Source organism: Siphateles boraxobius, unplaced genomic scaffold, assembly GCF_051911475.1.
Source record: "Siphateles boraxobius isolate OS27281-9 unplaced genomic scaffold, OSU_SipBor_1 158, whole genome shotgun sequence".
NCBI lineage: Eukaryota > Metazoa > Chordata > Actinopteri > Cypriniformes > Leuciscidae > Siphateles > Siphateles boraxobius.
The window spans coordinates 145,001-163,479 of record NW_027508764.1 but is presented as its reverse complement, the minus strand read 5'-3'; the positions used below and the strand labels follow the sequence as shown (position 1 = coordinate 163,479).

Sequence of the window (18,479 nt, the reverse complement as noted above, 5' to 3'; positions counted from 1 at the left end):
CATGCACGGGCAGATTCTCATGTTCGCTCATGCGTTCGCACGCTGGAGTTTCAGCTGTGTCATTGCTGTGGCCTACAATGCAATTGTTTCCTGGTCCGCTACGCTCAGGAATCTGTTACAGGCTATTCGCTGGCTTCTTTTGTCCGGCGTGGCCCCGGCTGGCCTCTGGCCCGGGAGAAAAGAGACGTTTGTTCGGCCATGAACCTGTGGACAGAGAAACATCTGTGCCTATTGAACTCGCTCAGCACTGACCTTCACAAAGAGACGAGAGAAGTTCAAACACAACTCAATGCTGTTTCATACGGCCTGACGGGATCTGGGATAACTGGGAGAAATAATCTGGGATGCTGGTGAGGGAGATGGGATTGACATTACACTCTTGAATAAGTTATTTGCAGTGTAGGACTCATAAATCAGCCATTGCCAATAATCAATAATATTACGTTGAATTCGTCATGCATCAACTGGTAACTATAATATAATATAACATAATATTGCAATTAGCTGATATTAGATATAATTATATATTTGATATATAATCATATCTGATATTAGATATTAATAAAAGAGCTCTATTTTACCACATATAATGTATTAAATCTTTTTATTTTAGCCGTCTCATTACATAACGATCGTTGAATCACTAGCACAACTCATTTCCAATTCAAATGTTTACACGAATATAAAATAAAGTAAAACATGCTCATTATATACAGGTGTAACTCAAAAAATTAGAATTTCGTGCAAAAGTTTTAATTTTGATGATTATGGCGTACAGCTTATGAAAAACCCAAATTCAACATCAAGAAAATTTGAATATTACATGAAATCAATAAAAAAAAAGAATTTTAAATAGAGAAATGTCGGCCCTCTGAAAAGTATGATCATGCACATGTATATAGTTATATAATATACTAAATGTATTAGTTTCACCTTTTAATTTGAATGACTGAAATACATGAACTTTTGCACGATTATTCTAATTTTTCGAGTTTCACCTGTAGCACCATAGCTGATGTTAGATATCATTAAATTATTAGATGTGCTAATATATAGACCAATAAGATTAATTGGCCGTTTTTATTTAGAAATTATTGTTATTATTTTACATTTAGTCATTTAGCAGACGCTTTTGTCCAAAGCGACTTACAGATGAGGACTAAAGCAACACAAGAAGTGCTCAAAATAAAGAGTTTATAAATATAATTTAGTACCATAAAATCCCCTGAAAACACCAAATATTAAATAAAAAAGGAAAGGAAAGTGCTCACATTTTGAAATGATTGTTATTGTTATCAGGTTAAGCTAGTAATTATTGATTTAATTTAATTTAATTCAAAATAAAAATAAATAAAAATCTGACTTTTAGATATTGCTATTTGCATTAGTTGTTTAAAACCCCATTTTTATTTTGCTCGACCATTAATTAATTTTTTTAAAGAATGAATAATTTCCATTGCTAATTATCAGCTATATATCTGATTTGTGATTTGTTGATCCCTTCATAAGTCAGCATCTTCAGGGTGAAGGGACCTGGAGCAGAAGGGGTCTGCAGAGGTCAGAGGTCACAGGGGTTGTGGGACTGCTGTCCTCATCCAGCCTGACTGATGCTTCGATTCATTCACAAATGCTGGGCTTTAGAGGAGCTGGGTTGTTTTGTTAGAGCCGTCAGGGTGTGTGTTTAAAGCTCAAGCTGAAACTGTGGATCTTTTCAAGGAACAGCTGGAGAATTGTTCATTTTTTCATGGTTGTTTCTGGAATAACTCTCTAATTTAAGATCAAGTTGAAACTCTCATATTGATTTGTGGAAATAACAATTTGCCATGAAAAACTCAAACATGAATATATAATTTAACAGGAAAATCTCCCTATTGAAATGCATGTATATGCTTTATAATTAGGCTTATTGAAATAATGCCAAAAAATCTTAAAATAGACTTAATTTTATTGAGCAATGTATACTTCATTATTTTTTTTCCTGATTTTGGTATAAAATATGAGTAAGTGATTTTAGTGACAGGTTTACTACTATTGATCCGTATAGTTGTTACTCATTTCACATGGTTTCATCTCAAAGTCAAACACTGTATTAGTCTTTAGATGGGTGTAAATGAACTATTGTGTTCATTAGCAAGGTTCATTATTAGAATCCTTGTATAAATTACATAAAATCACTGACCGTTTTCATCCAGAACACATTTAATCAGAGTCTCTGACTGAAACAGATGGACTTGACTGACCTCTGACCTTTGGTAGGAAACCTTTGTCCTGTTTGACCTCGGCATTGATCTGGCCTTTACAACCCGGCTGACTGGACACACACACACACACACACTCACACACACTCACACACACACACACACTCACTCTCTCACACGCATACTCTCTATCACACTTTTTCCATATACTGACACAAATAAATACTATGGTAATATATGTGCTCATTTACTATGACCGTACCATTATATTATTTTTAAATTGGTATATGAATTTGATAATCTTTCCTAAAATAACGTTGGCTCATTGAAGATTTTGATCAGATTTCTGCACTTTCTCTTCGAACAGTAACAGCTGTGTAACCAGTTACTATAGATAAGATCTTTAAAGCAATATTGAGTGTGTGTGTGTGTGTGTGTGTGTGGGGGGGGGGGGGGGGGGCTTCATGGGTTGCACCGTTCTCTCAAAGATATAAAGAAACGTTCTTCCTGTAACGTTGACAGAGCGTTCGTTCAAAGTTATTTGGTCTTTAGTAATGTCCTCAAAACGTTTGCACAAAAACATTAATTATACATCATTCATGGAACTTTTTTTTTTCTGAAACATTTTAGTTGGACGTTCATCTGACGTTTTTTAAATGTTACAACTGGTTCCGGAATGTTCAGGGAACATTCAAATGTAACAATTCCGTAATGTTTCCAAAATGGAATGTTCGCTTAACGTTCGTATAACCAAGCAAAAACATGTTCCAAACATTTAAGAAACTGGACATTTTAAACATTCAGAAATATAATGTTTTCATAACCTCTCATTAACGTTAGCGAAACACTCTCAGAACATGTTCTTGTTAGCTTGGGTCATTTGAACCGGAGTTATTTGACTGTCAGTTAGTGGTAATGAAGCTTCACATGTAAATAAATCCCGTCGACCGCATGGAACACGAGTGACGGGGATTTTATCAGGAGATGAACTATCATTGATTGCCTTTAGAGGATTTTTGGCTGGACTTAGCAGGAACGAGAGGGGGAGGGAACAAAACACAGTGGCTTATGGGTAAAATTAGGGGCTGGTTTTTATGTTATTGGTTTGAAAATGAGAAATGTCCTGCTCTTCTCCTAGTGCCGTTTGTAAAAATGGTTTTGTTATTGATATATCACCTTATGCATGTGATATTTTAGTGCTCATTTCATTCATTCAGGTGTGAAACACTTGCTATATTTCTTAAATTACTGTACTGGTTATTTCTTTTACAGTGCATAAAACATCATTTAATGCATTATAAGCCTGCTCAGTGCCTACAGTAACAAACATATATTGACACTCATTTCTAATGGAAGCATCATTGATTCACACTGATCTATAAAGAGTCATTATTCACTGTCATTAGCCGATTGATTCATTGATTAGAACAGCTGTTTATTATTGGCTGCTGTGCACTCTGGCCTTTACCAGACAACCAATCACTGTTAAGATCAGAAACGGGCTCTGTTTGAGTGCTTTACGCTTCAAGCTTTATATAAATACACCAGCTAAAATGATTTGATATTGTGTCTGATTTCATGCCCTGAGACCCTCAACATCAGGCCTGAAACTGTTCGTATTGACATTTAGTTTGTGTTTTGAGTTTATTGGCTGTCTGGCTGCTGTAAACACATTCAAGTGTTAAATGGCCGTACAAAAACTGAGTGAAGCATTATGGGAGGACAGTTAGATGTGTTCTAGCATGAAACTCGTCTTGTGTTATTAGTTAGCGTTCAGACATCATTACTGATTATGGCAGATGTTCTCACCATGATTCATTTTAAAAGGAATTATATTGATTTTGTGGAAGAAATTTGCTATAGATGCAGATCCAAAACAACTTTTCTGTTAATAAATGATAAAAATAATACAAATTTAGATCAACATTAAAAGCTACATTGGCCCAATTTGCTTTATTCATGTTTGTGAACCAGTGCTATTTTTACTAGTTTACTAGATTTTGCTTTTTCCTAGTGCTAGTTTTAATAATATTTTGAATTATTATTTTTTATTTTATTTTTTGTTTTCATTCTAATTCTAGGTTAGTTTTGGGAATTTTGTTTTCTTTTTGACAATTTATTAGTTTTTTTAATGTTTATATAGTTTTTATAATAGTTTTTTAGTTGATCAAGTTAAACTAAATTTAACTTAGAAATGCTGCTTTAGAAACTTGCTAAAATAAAATAAGTTTAAGATTTTATTTCATTTAAAGTTTTTGTTATTTCAAGTAACACTTTTTTTGTTTACTATAATACTATAATAACAATCATAAAAAACAACTAATAACCCTGCTGTCATTTTATTTTATTTCAGTTAAAGTTTATTTTATTTCAAGTAAAGAAAAACGTTTTATGGTTTTAACTAGCCTATAACAACTATAATTAAAAAATATATAATACCACTTTTGTTTTGTTTTTTGTATATTTATTTTAAGTTTATTTCATTTCAAGTAACGAAAATGTTTTTTTATGGTTTTAGTTCACCTACTATACCAACTACCCTGTTTTGAACCATTTATATATTTTTTCGCTCAGAAATATGTAAAGTGGGATGTGAATGCGGTTTGATATTGACTTTAAACACATAGTCCATTGGTTACGGATTCTCTCTCTCTCCTTCACAGATGTCTTGTTGTTTGTGGCCCACCCTGTCCCAGTGGAGGTTACGCTGGGCTCGATGGCCAGATTCTCCTGCGCTGTCAGCGGATCACCAGCGCTCATACGCTGGGAACACAACCAAAGATCTCTACCTCTGGATTCAGACAGGTGTGCAAATAATCAACAAATTATTTCTTTCTAAATATTAATATTAAATATTTCATATTAATAGTAGCCTGTTAACCATCATTATTTCAATAGCTGGAAACTTTAGGTATCATTCGAAATTCTCAAAATTTATCATGAAAGCCGTTTTAGCCGTTTTGTTACCATGAAAATGGTACTTTAAAACCATTTACCAGCTCAATTTTTGTGATATCAGCTTCAAATTTGGAACATAACTTGGTTGGACATATGGCTTTGATTCCACCAATTTAAGAGTCCTCATTATTTTGTAACGCACACATTTTGTACACAATAAAATTGTTTAGTTTCACTATAAACGTAAACTTTTTTTACACTTATATTTTTTGAAGTGCTTTCGCTTCTGCATTAATCCGATTAGTGTCTTCTTTAAAATTCACGAACTACAACCATTTATTTTCACATCTATGGTCAAAAAGGGGCATGACAGTTAACAGGTTTAAAACAACAGAATTATTAACTTAATCAGAAGCAGAATTAATATAAATGTAATATTATTATTAAATATATTTTATATAAATATATTGAATTGAATCTACTGGATTAAAGTGGTCAAGCTTCTTTTTTTTGTGAAAAAATAGTTAAAAATGGTAACTTTAAATGAGCTAGTCCAACTTATTTATGTCTGTAAGTTTTCTAAAAGAATATTATTTAACATCACTGAATAAACCTAAATACATTCATTTATACCAACAAAATAATTTTTTATGGGTTAAATCAGGTAGAAATTGCACTGATGAAATGTATACCTCGATTGCATTGTAAATTGCTTTGGATAAAAGCATCGTAAATGGATTAATGTATATTTTGTACCAGCTAATGACTAAATGAGACGCTTGCACTGGATATAAACCATGTAAAACCAGCTAATAACCTGGTTAAGCAGCTGAATATGAACATCTAAACTATATTGTAAAGCTCATAGTGTACTAGCATACTGAAAGCCCTCGGGTTGAGTTATTCATTAAACATGTTTGTGTTTGTTTCAGAATCACCGTTTTGCCAAATGGAGTGCTGCATATCCGCGACGTGACAATGAAGGATGCTGGGAATTATCGCTGCTTTGCAACGAACACAGCCAGTCGAGTCACGAGCCGAGAAGCCGAGCTGTCCGTCATCCCAGGTCTGTGTTTGTGTGAGCGTGAACAGTGATCAGTATCAGAGGAATAAAGAAAACATTATAATCTTCTGCGTTCTCTGTCCAGCGTCGGGTCCCAGGCCTCTCATGAAACCACACATCATAGCTGGACCTCAGAACATCAGCGCCGGTCTGCATCAGTCTGTGGTTCTGGAGTGTTTGGCGGAGGGAAACCCTCGGCCGCTGGTGTCCTGGAGCCGGGCCGACTCTAAGCCCATAGACGTGTTCGGAGCCAGAGTTCTGGGAAACGGGAACCTGGTTATCTCACCCGTTAAAGCCCAGCACAGTGGCACGTACCTGTGCCGCGCGACGACACCGGGAACACGCAACTACACCATAGCTGCCGGGAACCTCACCATACTCGGTAGGAGATGTTTGACTGAACGGTTGCGTCATAAACACTTCTGAAGGACCTTCACATCAAGAACAAGAACTATAACAATATCTATATTAACATTCACACCAAGAACAATAACTACAACAATTACCATATTTGTTAATATTATCGTTCTTTGGCTATACTCCTCAACATCAGCTCTCACTGTCTTTGATCACAGGCAAGAGATATCGTCCAGGAATCGTAAAATTAAAATGCTAAAAAAAAAAATGAAGATGTCCTCAAACCGCATTCATCAGATCGTGCTCTTTCAACTTCCACTCCATGCGCGTGTTGTCTAGTAACGAGCGTGCTTGCAGCGGGAACACATAATTTACCCGGAAACAAAAAACTTCCCTCCGTTTGCCTGCGCCTCGTCCATTAATTGTATTGCGGGACAAGTTCCCTTACTCCTCAGCGTGAGAAATACAAGGTGTGGCGTGTGAGCGTGTGACCGGGTTGAAATGCGTGTGTCTCACGCCCAATGCGTGAGACTTGAGAGCCCTGAGCGCTTTTTACAATACAGATTGTTTCAAAGCAGCTTTACAGAGATAATCGGAAAATAATGTTTGTTTAAAGGTTTGTTTCCAGAAGAAAATAGCATCACAGTCCAGCTTAAGTTCAGTGATGGTTCATTTTTGTTGTAAAAACGTTTTTAATTTAGTTCATATATATATATATATAGCCGCTCAGGAGAAAACCGTGATGTCATCGTCCAGTTCAGTTCAGTTCTCATATAATGGTGTCAGTGCAGGCAGATCAAGTATATAGTTGAATATTAAATTATATATAATATTGAATATTGAATTGGTCTGGACTTTGCTATTCTCTTACTGTTAGAATGATTATTAAAACTTTATAGTTATCATTATGTGTTCTCACAGTTTTCACTCATTTTTTTGCAGTTCCTCCGACTCTGTTGGAGAAACCCGAGAGTCAGACGCGACCCAGAGCCGGTACGGCCCGTTTCAGCTGCCAGGCTGAAGGCACTCCTGCGCCACACATCACCTGGTTCAAGAACGGTCAGGTGATCCACTCCAATGGGCGCACCAAGATGTACAACAGGTACTGTAGTGGTTTCTCTCACTGCACAAAATGCTTTTCTTACTTGGTATTTTTGTCTGGTTTCCAGTCCAAATATCTAAAAATTCTTAAAGCAAGATGCATTTACTAAAGTAGTAAAATGCCATAAGATATTATGTTTTCGGGGTCTAAATGAGTTTTTGCTTAAAAAAAGCTAAATTATCTGCCAATGGGGTCAGAAAAATACTCTTAATTCGAACGAAAACAAGATTAATTTTCTGACCCCATTGGCAAATAATTTTGATTGTTTTAAGCAAAAACTCACTTCATTTTTATTTATTTCACCAGAAAACAAGTCATAATATCTTATATTTTACTAGTTTATTAAATGCATCTTGATTTAAGAATTTCTAGATATTTGGACTGGAAACAAGACAAAAATACTGATTGAGAAAAGCATTTTTTTTGCAGTGCTCTTTTGTGAAATATCTCTTCTCAGGATCTTTGATGCCAGAATTATTAGACTTTATTTTACAATAAAGCCGAACATCTTCTGCACACTGCAAAACTGCTTTTCTTATTCAGTATTTTTTGTTTTATTTCCAGTACAAATATCAAAAAATTCTTATGCATTTACTAAAGTAGTAAAATGCCATAAGATATTATGGGGGGGGGGGGGGGGGGGGGGAGATTAAAATAAAGTGAGTTTTTGCTTAAAACAAGCAAAATGATCTGCCAATGGGGTTAGAAAAATAATATTGTTTCCGTTTAAATTAACATTATTTTTCATACCCCATTGCCAGATCATTTTGCTTGTTATAAGCAAAAACTCACTTAATTTAGATTTTTTCACCCAGAAAACCAGACATACTTTACTCATCTAGTAAATGCATCCTGATTTAAGAATTTTTAGATATTTGGACTGGAAACAAGACAAAAATACTAAGTAAGAAAAGCATTTTTTGCAGTGTACAGACAAACGCCACTGGTAAACATTTAATCTTCTCTGATAATGACATCTCTCTCTTCATCAGTAAACTGGTGATAACTCAGATTATTCCGGAAGACGACGCCTTTTACCAGTGCCAGGCGGAGAACTCCCAAGGCTCGGTCGTGTCCACGTCCCGTCTCATCGTGGTTCTGTCGGAGGACCGCCCCAGCGCTCCACGAAACGTACACGCGGAAACCATCTCCAGCTCGGCCATCTTACTGGCGTGGGAGAGACCCCAGTACAACGCGGATAAAGTCATCGCTTACTCCATACACTACATGAAGTCTGAGGGTGAGCGTTTGTAGAGCCAAGCTGGTTCGTGCTGGTCTTTCATCCAGATACTGGTAGACCAAGGAAATGTTGCTGCTTAAAGTCGGAATTAAATCAAATTTCTGTTTTTTAAATGCATGTTATAGATGTGAACAATTCATCTGTGCATGTGTTTTCTCTGACCTTGTACTTTGTACATACATGTACAAAATGTATGGAAGCTTGTTTCCGCCACAGGATAAAAAAAGGTAATTGCGACTTTTTATTTCACAATTCTGACTTTTTTTCTCACAGTTACGAGTTTACAACTTTTTATCTCAGAATTTTGTGATATAATGTCGCAATTGTGTTATAAAGTTGCAATTGCGTGTTATGAGATCAGAATTGTGGGATATAAACTTGCAATTGACCCTTCGCAAAGACCCGCCCCCCTTAGTTACTGTCGCTATGTCCGACAAGCTACGCCGGTCTCACGCACACACCATGTTCTCACGCAGTGAAAAATACATCGCGGATCAGAGAGGAGACTGACAATACGCTGACAGACAGGACTGACCAGGTTACTTTTCGGTTACTTTTGATATTAAACATATTAAACAAAGTCTCACCTTTCAAATTTGTTCATTTTTAAAAAGAAATTTAAACAATAAATACAGTTTTGTGGCTCTTTAATGTGTCGTGACAGATCGCTGTAGAGCCTCAGTTAAAGCTGCTCGTGAACCGATCATCTCTTCCTTCTAATTCATTTATAGCATCAAATAAACATGAATGAACATCAGAAGGAATGTTGTTTTAACCGCGGAAAGGCGTCAGTATATTCAGTTTTTCAAGTTCAAATCCTCCCATGTTAATCTACTAACTCACCTGACTGCTTTGTCGGACAAAATGGCGGATGGCGAAGTATGATTGGTCAGATCACCTGTCAATCAAGCTCCCTGCGAAGGGTCAATTGCGAGTTATAAAGTCAGAATTCTGAGATGTAAACTCGCAATTGTGAGATAAAAGTCGCAATTTTCTTTTAAAATGTTTTATTCTGTGGCGGAAACAAGCTTCGATAAAAATGTCATAACTGGACCTTCTGGTGGAACATCAGACTTTTCTCTAAACTGCAAAAAATTCCTTTCTTCCTCCTTTTTTTTGTCTTTTTTTTTCTAAAATTCAAATTTTTAGATCAAGGTACATTTACTTGAGAAGCAAAATTACTTAAGAAATTAAGAGAAAAATAACCAAAAATAAAGTGAGTTTATGTGGTGATGTATGCAGGATTTCTTGCATTTAGCTCCGCCTTTTAAGTGCCACACCCACATCTCAACATCCAATCAACAACCGGCGCACAGAACCAAGTCTCGCCCTTTTTATTTTTTTTATTTTTTCATAATCCGTTTCATTTGGATGTGCGTTACATTATGGAAGAAAAGGTCTGTTGCTATTTCATTGCAACTTTGAGGTAGTAAAGAAACCTGCTCCTAGTGCATAAGACCTGGTCTTCACATCAAGTACATTTTCATTTTCTTGAAGATATCTTATTGTACACTCAGGTCTAAACAACGAGGAATATCAGGCCGTGATCGGGAACGACACGACAAGCCACATCGTGGACGATCTGGAGCCGGCGCGAAACTACACGTTTTATATTGTGGCCTACATGCCGATGGGCGCCAGTCGCATGTCGGAGCAGGTCACGCAGCACACGCTGGAGGACGGTGAGGCCAGAAACTAATCCCACAATGCACTGTAGTACATCTGCCACTGTACAACATAATAGAAGCTGAGATTCATTTACAAAGAATTTTAAAATTAATCAGGAAAAAAATTAATAACAACAAAATAATTAATGGGATTTAATGGGAGTAGGCTTCAAATTTAATTTGGCTGTCTATGAAGTAGAAAAGCAAAATATAAAAAAATAAATGAAATCAGTGCTACATAGACAAAAATATGGAAGCGGTTTTTTTTTAATCTCTTTTTTATCTCACAATTCTAACTTTTTTTCACGCAATTCTAAGAAAAAGGTCAGAATTGTGAGATATAAATTTGCAAAGAAAAAATGCAAAAATTGTGAGATGAGTAACAATTGATTTTATTTTTGTTTCGTTTTTCAAATTAGAATTCCGTTTTTGTAAACTCAGAATTCCGAGAAGAAAAGTAAAAAAATGCAAGATTTACTTTTTACGATTCTGAGGAAAAAAGTCTGAATTGTGAGATAAAAAGTTGCAATTACTTTTTACATTTTTTTTAACTCAGAATTATTTTTTTTAAAACTCAGAATTCCTTTTTCTTTTCTTTTTTACTCAGAATTCCGTTTTTTGTAAACTCAGAATTCAGTTTTTGTAAAAAAACAACAACAACACATTCCCAGTGTTTGGAAATCACGTTATTTAACCTAACTCTAACCTAATACACTAGTGAGAGTTTGTGGACTATGGAAATAAAGTGTAACCTCAAATCTTTCCCATAAAGTGTTTTATCTCTCTGTTTGTCCCTAGTGCCCCTCCGTACCCCTGAGCTGAGCCTGACGAGTCGCAGTCCGACTGATATCCTGGTGTCCTGGCAGCCTCTCTCGCCTAAACTGAGCCGAGGACGAGTGTCTGCGTACCGGCTGTCCCACCGCACGGCCTCCGACGACACGCTGACGTCCGTGGAGCTGCCGGTGCCGGGCCAGAACTGCACCCGCTTCCTCCTGCAGGGTCTGCGGCCCGACACCATCTACCTGATCCGCATGTCCGCCTCGACCCGCGTGGGCTGGAGCCAGCCGTCCGCCTGGAGCTCGCATCGCACGCCCAAAACATCCAGCGCCGCAGGTGAGCAGAACCCTCCTGAGTTTGACCCAGAACTGTCACTGTTTTTTGTTTGTTTTTGGTTCAGGAAGCGCTGTACTACAATAGTCAACATTTGAAGTGTATCAAAAAAAAAAGTTCATCAAATCAAAGTTGTCCTAAGACAAAAACGGGTATTGTTCAAAATTCATGTATACAGGGTTTGAAATTAACTTTTTCACTTAATTCTTAATTCTGTAATAAATTATGGAAAATGTCGTCAGTGACAGGGAAAGAGTTTCTTTTTTGTGTGAAGAACATTTTAAGGTAACACTTTACAATAAGGTTCATTAGTTAAAGTTAGTTAATGTATTAACTAATATGAACTAACCATGAGCAATGCTATGCTATAAGATATTATGTCTTGTTTTATGGGGGGGAATATTAAAAATTAAGGGAGTTTTTGCTTAAAGCGGCACTATGCAGGATTTCTGTTTTTGTCAAACAGCGCCCCCTAGAGTCGCTGTAGAGTACTTGTGTTTAACGTTACTGTCGTAAATACAACTCACGCAGAGCGTATCTGCACTCACGGCCTCTGCACTTTATAATAATAAAGTAGCCTACCGCGTTAGGCTTACCTGAGCCTAAATGCCAGATGACACCAATAAAGTGTATCATGTACGTCGCATTATTTCGCAGGGCTCTCAAGTTTTGAAGACAGGCAAGAGTGACATCCAGCCGACAGATACATTTTTGTCATTGGTTGTTGCGTTAAATCTTACCCAGATACAATAGTGCTATTTTCTGATTGGCTATTGTGTAGCTCGACGAACAACACCAGAGGAGACGCGCTTGATTCCTGCCGGTTCCACAGTGAGAGCGGCGCGGCCAGAGTTTTGGCATATTAAATATATTACAAATAGTTTTTCAGCGTGAGAAATACAATGTGTGGCGGGAGAGCGTGACAAAAGACCAAAATGAGTGACGCTTGAGAGCCCTGATTTCCTAACCATGTCCGTTATGATGTTGTTAGACATGGTTATTGCTATTTATCATAATAGTTTGCAAATTGCGCTCATTTATACTATTTACAACGTGTAGGCTTATTTATGTCCTGATAATTATGTGAGATATTGACAACTGTTCTCATGATAATCGCAGGAATCAACTTTAACAGTGAAAGCCTGAGCGAGTGGGACTCTTGTCCGGTTCCTCGCGCCGTCAGATTCTCCTTTCCTTTTTCTAGACTCTTCCGACCGCGCGCGCTTCGTTTTTTTCGCTATTCTGAAAACGCAGGTCCGATGTTTACTCGTGTCTGACTCCTCGCTCGGTCAGTCTGCCGTTTCCTCTTTCTCTGTTCCTCCCACAATGCTTTTCTAGCTTTCTGCTTCTTATATGCCGGCTTTGCCATTGGACGATAGTTGTTCTTACAGCTAGCCGTATCCTGGATGGGGGCGTGTATGCGTGCAGTGCCGTAAAGAAATTCGTTACATCACGAGACCTGATATCACACCATACTTCCTAACACTGAGGCCGGCGGCCCAAAGTTGCAAGGGTGGTTTTGCGGCTGACAGGCAATAGGGGGTGCGAGACGACCACCATTCAACACGAAATCAGTAATATAAACATTACAATGACTCCAAAGCTGTTCGGTTAAGGTAAAAAAGTTACTTAGTTCTGCTTTAAAACAAGAAAAATTATCTGCCAATGGGGTCAGAAAAATAAACTTAATTAAAACGGAAACAAGATTATTTTTCTGACCCCATTGGCAGATCATTTTTCTTGTTTTAAGGCGAGACACGGCAGGCAAAAACATCATTTTTTTTAAACAAATTTTAGGATATTTGTCTTCAATAACATGTCTTCTTTCAGACTTGTGGTGAAAAAAAGTCAGAAATAGACATTTAGGTCTTTATTTTACTACACTTTGTCTGTTTGCGTCTGTAGATTTCTCATAAATTCATCAAAAGTTTTCGTTATAAATCATCCCTCTGCTCCGCGATCGCGATCTGCACCCTGTCATCACACACACCGTTAGAAAGCTCTCTCTGTCCTGTACAATACTGCCGGATCCAAATATGGTCATTTCCTTTTTATCAGCAACCAATCGTGAAAGTGAAAGGGGGGATTTTACTCTAAATGCGCGATCTCATTGGCTGATGCTAAATCTTTAAAGCCCGTTTTCTCAAAATGACTGTTCTCTCTCACTCCAAGTCCGAAATCTCCACTTCAGTAGCACCTTTATACACCAAACTTTCCAGTCTTGTACCTAGTTATATTATGAAGACATTTACAGAGAGATTTGTAAATATATTATTCCTAGCCTGATTTATATAACATTTTATTCCAAAAAAACATGGCGAAAATATATTTTTTAAGGCTATTGGCAGTATATTCTGATTTACAGGATAACAAAAGTAGATATCCATAAATCCCTCTGTAATTTTTTCCCCATCTAATATGTGAACACAATGAAAAAATAATTTTGAACCTGGCTTTGTCCAATACTCAGATTTCGTTTTTTAAAATATATGCAAAATAGCGCATATTTAATTAGACAATGCCTCATTTGCATATTTAAACATTAAATTACAGAAAACTTGTAATACATTTTTTTCTCATCTTAATGTAGGTAATCAAATGGCTAAGTTATATGGTGAAATCTGCTAGTTAAAAAAAATACCCTATTCACCTGTAGTGTCTCGCCTTAAGCAAAAACTAAATATGTTATGGCATTTTACTACTTTAGTAAATGCATTTTCAATTAAGAATTTTTAGATATTAGGACTGGAAACAAGTCTATTTTGTCTATTTAGCATTTTTTGACTGGCGTTGTTCCGGCATTTATGTTGTTACTCGTGACCTTTGACCCCGGCTGTCAGTTAGGAGCGGAGGGTCGGCTCAGTTTGGGGTCGTAAAGGGAATGCTTCAGGCAACCTAAAGATCAACCGGATCTGTCAGGTTTAGTTAGACAGACTGAGAGTGATTTCCATCTTGAACACACTCATCATGATCTTGTCTGGTTGAAAACATGAAGTTTTGCTGTGGAATACGGGCATTAATGCCACATTGTTGGAGTATCTTGGAAGAATCTTGTATGAACTCATTAAAACCTTAATAATTGAAACGGTCTTGAGTCGACGGCAGAACGTCACTGGTCAAGATGCATCACCATCTTGTTCGTTAACTTTAACTGTACTCTCTTAAAAATAAAGCTTTCGCTGATTTTTTTTCTAAATTAAAATTAACAGAAATGTTTTAGCTTTCTGATTTTTACTGGGAAATATATTTTGTAATTTTCCTAGAAAATTTCTACTTTTTAAATGGAAAGTAAATCGTAATTCACTTGAAACACATTTTTAAAGAAAGTTTGTGAGTAATTTGATTAGAATTTCCATATAAGTAGAAATGTTTCAGCTTTCTAATTTTTCCTGGGAAATACATTGTGTAATGTTCCTAGAAAATGTATACTTTTTAAAGGGTAAATCAATCTTACTTAAATTAACTTAATTTTTAAGCAAATTCATAAGTAAATTGATTAGGATTTCCATATAGATAGAATTGTTTTACTTTTCTACATTTTACTGGGAAATAAATAATTTTTCTAATTTTCTGTGAAAATTTATAGTTTTTAAATGGAAATTATTTATTTTTTTATTGTTAACTGTACTTTATTTAAAAATAAAGCTTTTTGCGGAAAAACAAAAACAAAATTAATTTAAATAAGGTTTTCAAATGAACAGAAATGTTTTAGCTTTCTGATTTTTACTGGGAAATATATTTTGTAATTTTCCTAGAAAATTTCTACTTTTTAAATGGAAAGTAAATCGTAATTCACTTAAAACAGTTTGTGAAAGTTTTTTTGTGAAAGTAATTTGATTAGAATTTCCATATAAGTAGAAATATTTTAGCTTTCTAATTTTTCCTGGGAAATACATTGTGTAATGTTCCTAGAAAATGTAAACTTTTTAAAGGGAAAATCAATCTTACTTAAATTAACTTGATTCATTTTTAAGCAAATTCATAAGTAACTTGATTAGGATTTCCATATAGATAGAATCGTTTTACTTTTCTACATTTTACTGGAAAAAAAAATTCTAGTTTTTAAATGGATTAAAAAAAAATTATCGTTAACTGTACTCTGTTAAAAATAAAGCTTTTCGCAGCCACAATAGCAGTGCTGTTTTATTAGTGCTGTTTGCACGTAAAGCATCATTATTACATAGACTTGGCAAAAATACCATAGAGTTCTGTTAATGTTTTGCAGAAAATGTGTTTATGTCTGTATTTTGTGCATAAGTTGATTTAATGTGTTTCTGTCCTCAGTGCCTCCCGCCCCAAACCTGGAGCTCGAACCTCTGAACTGCACATCCGTGACGATCCGATGGCATCCGACTCCCAGTGACGCTGTCATCCAGGGATTCAAGCTCTGTTTCCAGCCAGACGGCCAATCAGAAGGCTCCATTCTCCAGCTGCCCCCCCAAGACCACCAGCACACCATCACAGGCCTCAGTGAGTCACGCACACGCATGGGCTTATCTGGGAAATACGCATATTTTCTCATTTACTAAATTACTTTAAAATACATTTTCTTACAAACTTTTCTTAGAAAATTTCTAATTTCTTATATTGGAAATAAATATTAATTCACTTAAAAAAAAATTCAGTAGAAAAAAATCAAACTCACTTAAAACTAATGAGTCATTTGTTAATGATTTCCATATAGATAGAAATGTTTTAACTGAAATGAAAATACATTTTCTAATTTTTTCTAATCTTTCTTAACACTTTTTTTTTAATGTGAAATAAATCTTTATTCAATGCAACAACAAAGAAAACACACTTTTAGTTTAATTTTAGCTAGCCTGCAACTAATATATATATATATATATATATATATATATATAAAACTTAATTCATTTTAAAGCTCATTATTTTTTAAAGAATATTTGTGAGTAATTTGATTAGGATTTCCATAAACAACATTTTACCTCTCTAATTTTTACTTGGAAAAAAAAAAATCTAATTTTCTTAGGAAATTTCTAATTTCCTAAAATGTGAAATAAATCTTTATTCAATGCAAAAAACAACAACACCACTTTTGGTTATAGCACTGCAACTAATATATATATATAAAAAACTCAACTCACTTAAAATTTATATAAAGAAAATTTGTGAGTAATTTGATTAGGATTTCAATAGAGAACATTTTGCCTTTCTATTTTTTTTTTACGTGGTAATAAATTAATTAATTTCCTAGATATTTTTCATATTAAGCTCGGATACAAAAATGTAATGTGTATTTTGCCTAATTTTAAGTAGCCTGCGACTAATATCAAAAGCATTTATGCAGTTCACTAGTTAATTCTAATCTAAATTAACTGCTTAAAACAAGTAAATAATCTAAAATATTTATATAAGCATCATCCCTGAAAATGTAGAAGTCAAGCTTTTTCTGAAACATGAACCTGGGAAGGAAATATTCCACAGGTTCCTTGAGCATCTTTCCCATCGTGAGCATCTGATCGTCCTCGGACTGACAGAATCCCAGATTGATCAATAATTCCCTTCTTCTGTTCGGACTTATGCACGGTTGTCCTGTCCGCCGCGTCCAGGGCTTTGTTCGTGTCACGTAATATCCCCTCAGGGTCAAAGGTCACACCCCAGATGTCTCCTTCCAGCTTTCCCATGGTTCTCCTCTGCTTCTCCGTCTATTGTGCCTGGGTTTAAGGTCGCCCCCCCCCCCCCCCATACAGCTGGACACTCGAGCGCCAACAAAGGATTCTGGGATTGAACTGGGCAGAAGTGACCCAAGAGCAAAGAACTTTAAGTTCAATGTCCCGATGGAGTGAGCTCTGTCTGAATTGGTTAGGGTTTTGCTTAACTGATAAATAATATATTTTTTATAGCACCATTCTATATATTTATAAAGCTCAAGGTTGCTTTACAAGAAATAGAAAGCAATCAAAAAACAAAACAATTAATTTAAAACAGCATTACAAGATCAAAGACGAAGCAAGGATACATATATATTAAAGAAAACAACATTATAGAGTTAAAGATCAGAAACTTTGGAGTGACAGTGAAATAAGGTCTGAAAGTCTGGGATTTTTACACTAAACTATTCAATTAAAACTTCACTTACAAAAATCTGAGGAATTTAAATAAATGTTTAGCTTTCTAATTTTTACTGGGAAATACATTTTCTTAGAAAGTTTCTACTTTTTAAATGGAAAGTAAATCGTGAATCACTTAAAACACAATTTTAAAAATAAAAATTACGTTTGTGCGTAATTTGATTAGGATTTCCATATAAGTAGAAACGTTTCAGCTTTCTAATTTTTACTGGGAAATACATTGTGTAATATTTCTAGAAAATGTATACATTTTAAAAGGAAAGTCAATTTTAATTCACTTCACTTAAATCATTAAGAAAATTCATTAGTAACTTGATTAGGATTTCCATATAGATAGAATTGTTTTACTTTTCTACATCTTAATGGTAAAATAAATAATCTTTCAAATTTTTGGGAAATTTTCTAGTTTTAAAATGGAAATGAATTTTTTGTAATGAAAATTTGTTAGTAACTTGAACTTGATTTATATATAGATTGAGACATTATACCGTTCTTAAACCGTTTTCTTAGAAAATATCTAATTTTTAAATGGGAAATCTTAATTTACTCAAATTATGTAATCCATTATTATCTTGATAAGGGATTTCCATATAGAACATTTTTTTTACTAATGGAAAACGATGGAATTATCGTGGAAAACAGTTTGGAATGACATCATTGTTTCATTTTCTTTTTTAGTTTTCTCAGAATTTAAAGATCTAAACAGCTTTATCTCCCGGCCTGTTTCTTCCTAACTAGTTGAGCATAAA

The 18,479-nt window shown here is 35.3% G+C and overlaps 1 protein-coding gene and 1 long non-coding RNA gene across 2 annotated transcripts in view; both read left to right on the top strand.

Annotated features, from left to right (window-relative positions):
• LOC143738891 (uncharacterized) overlaps positions 1–18,479 on the top strand; it is a 254,784-nt gene that overhangs the window by 150,850 nt on the left and 85,455 nt on the right. The window lies entirely within an intron of this gene.
• prtgb (protogenin homolog b (Gallus gallus)) overlaps positions 1–18,479 on the top strand; it is a 35,456-nt gene that overhangs the window by 2,796 nt on the left and 14,181 nt on the right. Inside the window, exons 3-10 of the mRNA XM_077230969.1 lie at positions 4,862–5,003; positions 6,029–6,162; positions 6,245–6,541; positions 7,459–7,618; positions 8,611–8,858; positions 10,376–10,540; positions 11,324–11,638; positions 15,920–16,105. Coding sequence (XP_077087084.1) covers positions 4,862–5,003; positions 6,029–6,162; positions 6,245–6,541; positions 7,459–7,618; positions 8,611–8,858; positions 10,376–10,540; positions 11,324–11,638; positions 15,920–16,105 — 1,647 coding nt within the window. The remainder of the gene's footprint in view (positions 1–4,861; positions 5,004–6,028; positions 6,163–6,244; positions 6,542–7,458; positions 7,619–8,610; positions 8,859–10,375; positions 10,541–11,323; positions 11,639–15,919; positions 16,106–18,479) is intronic.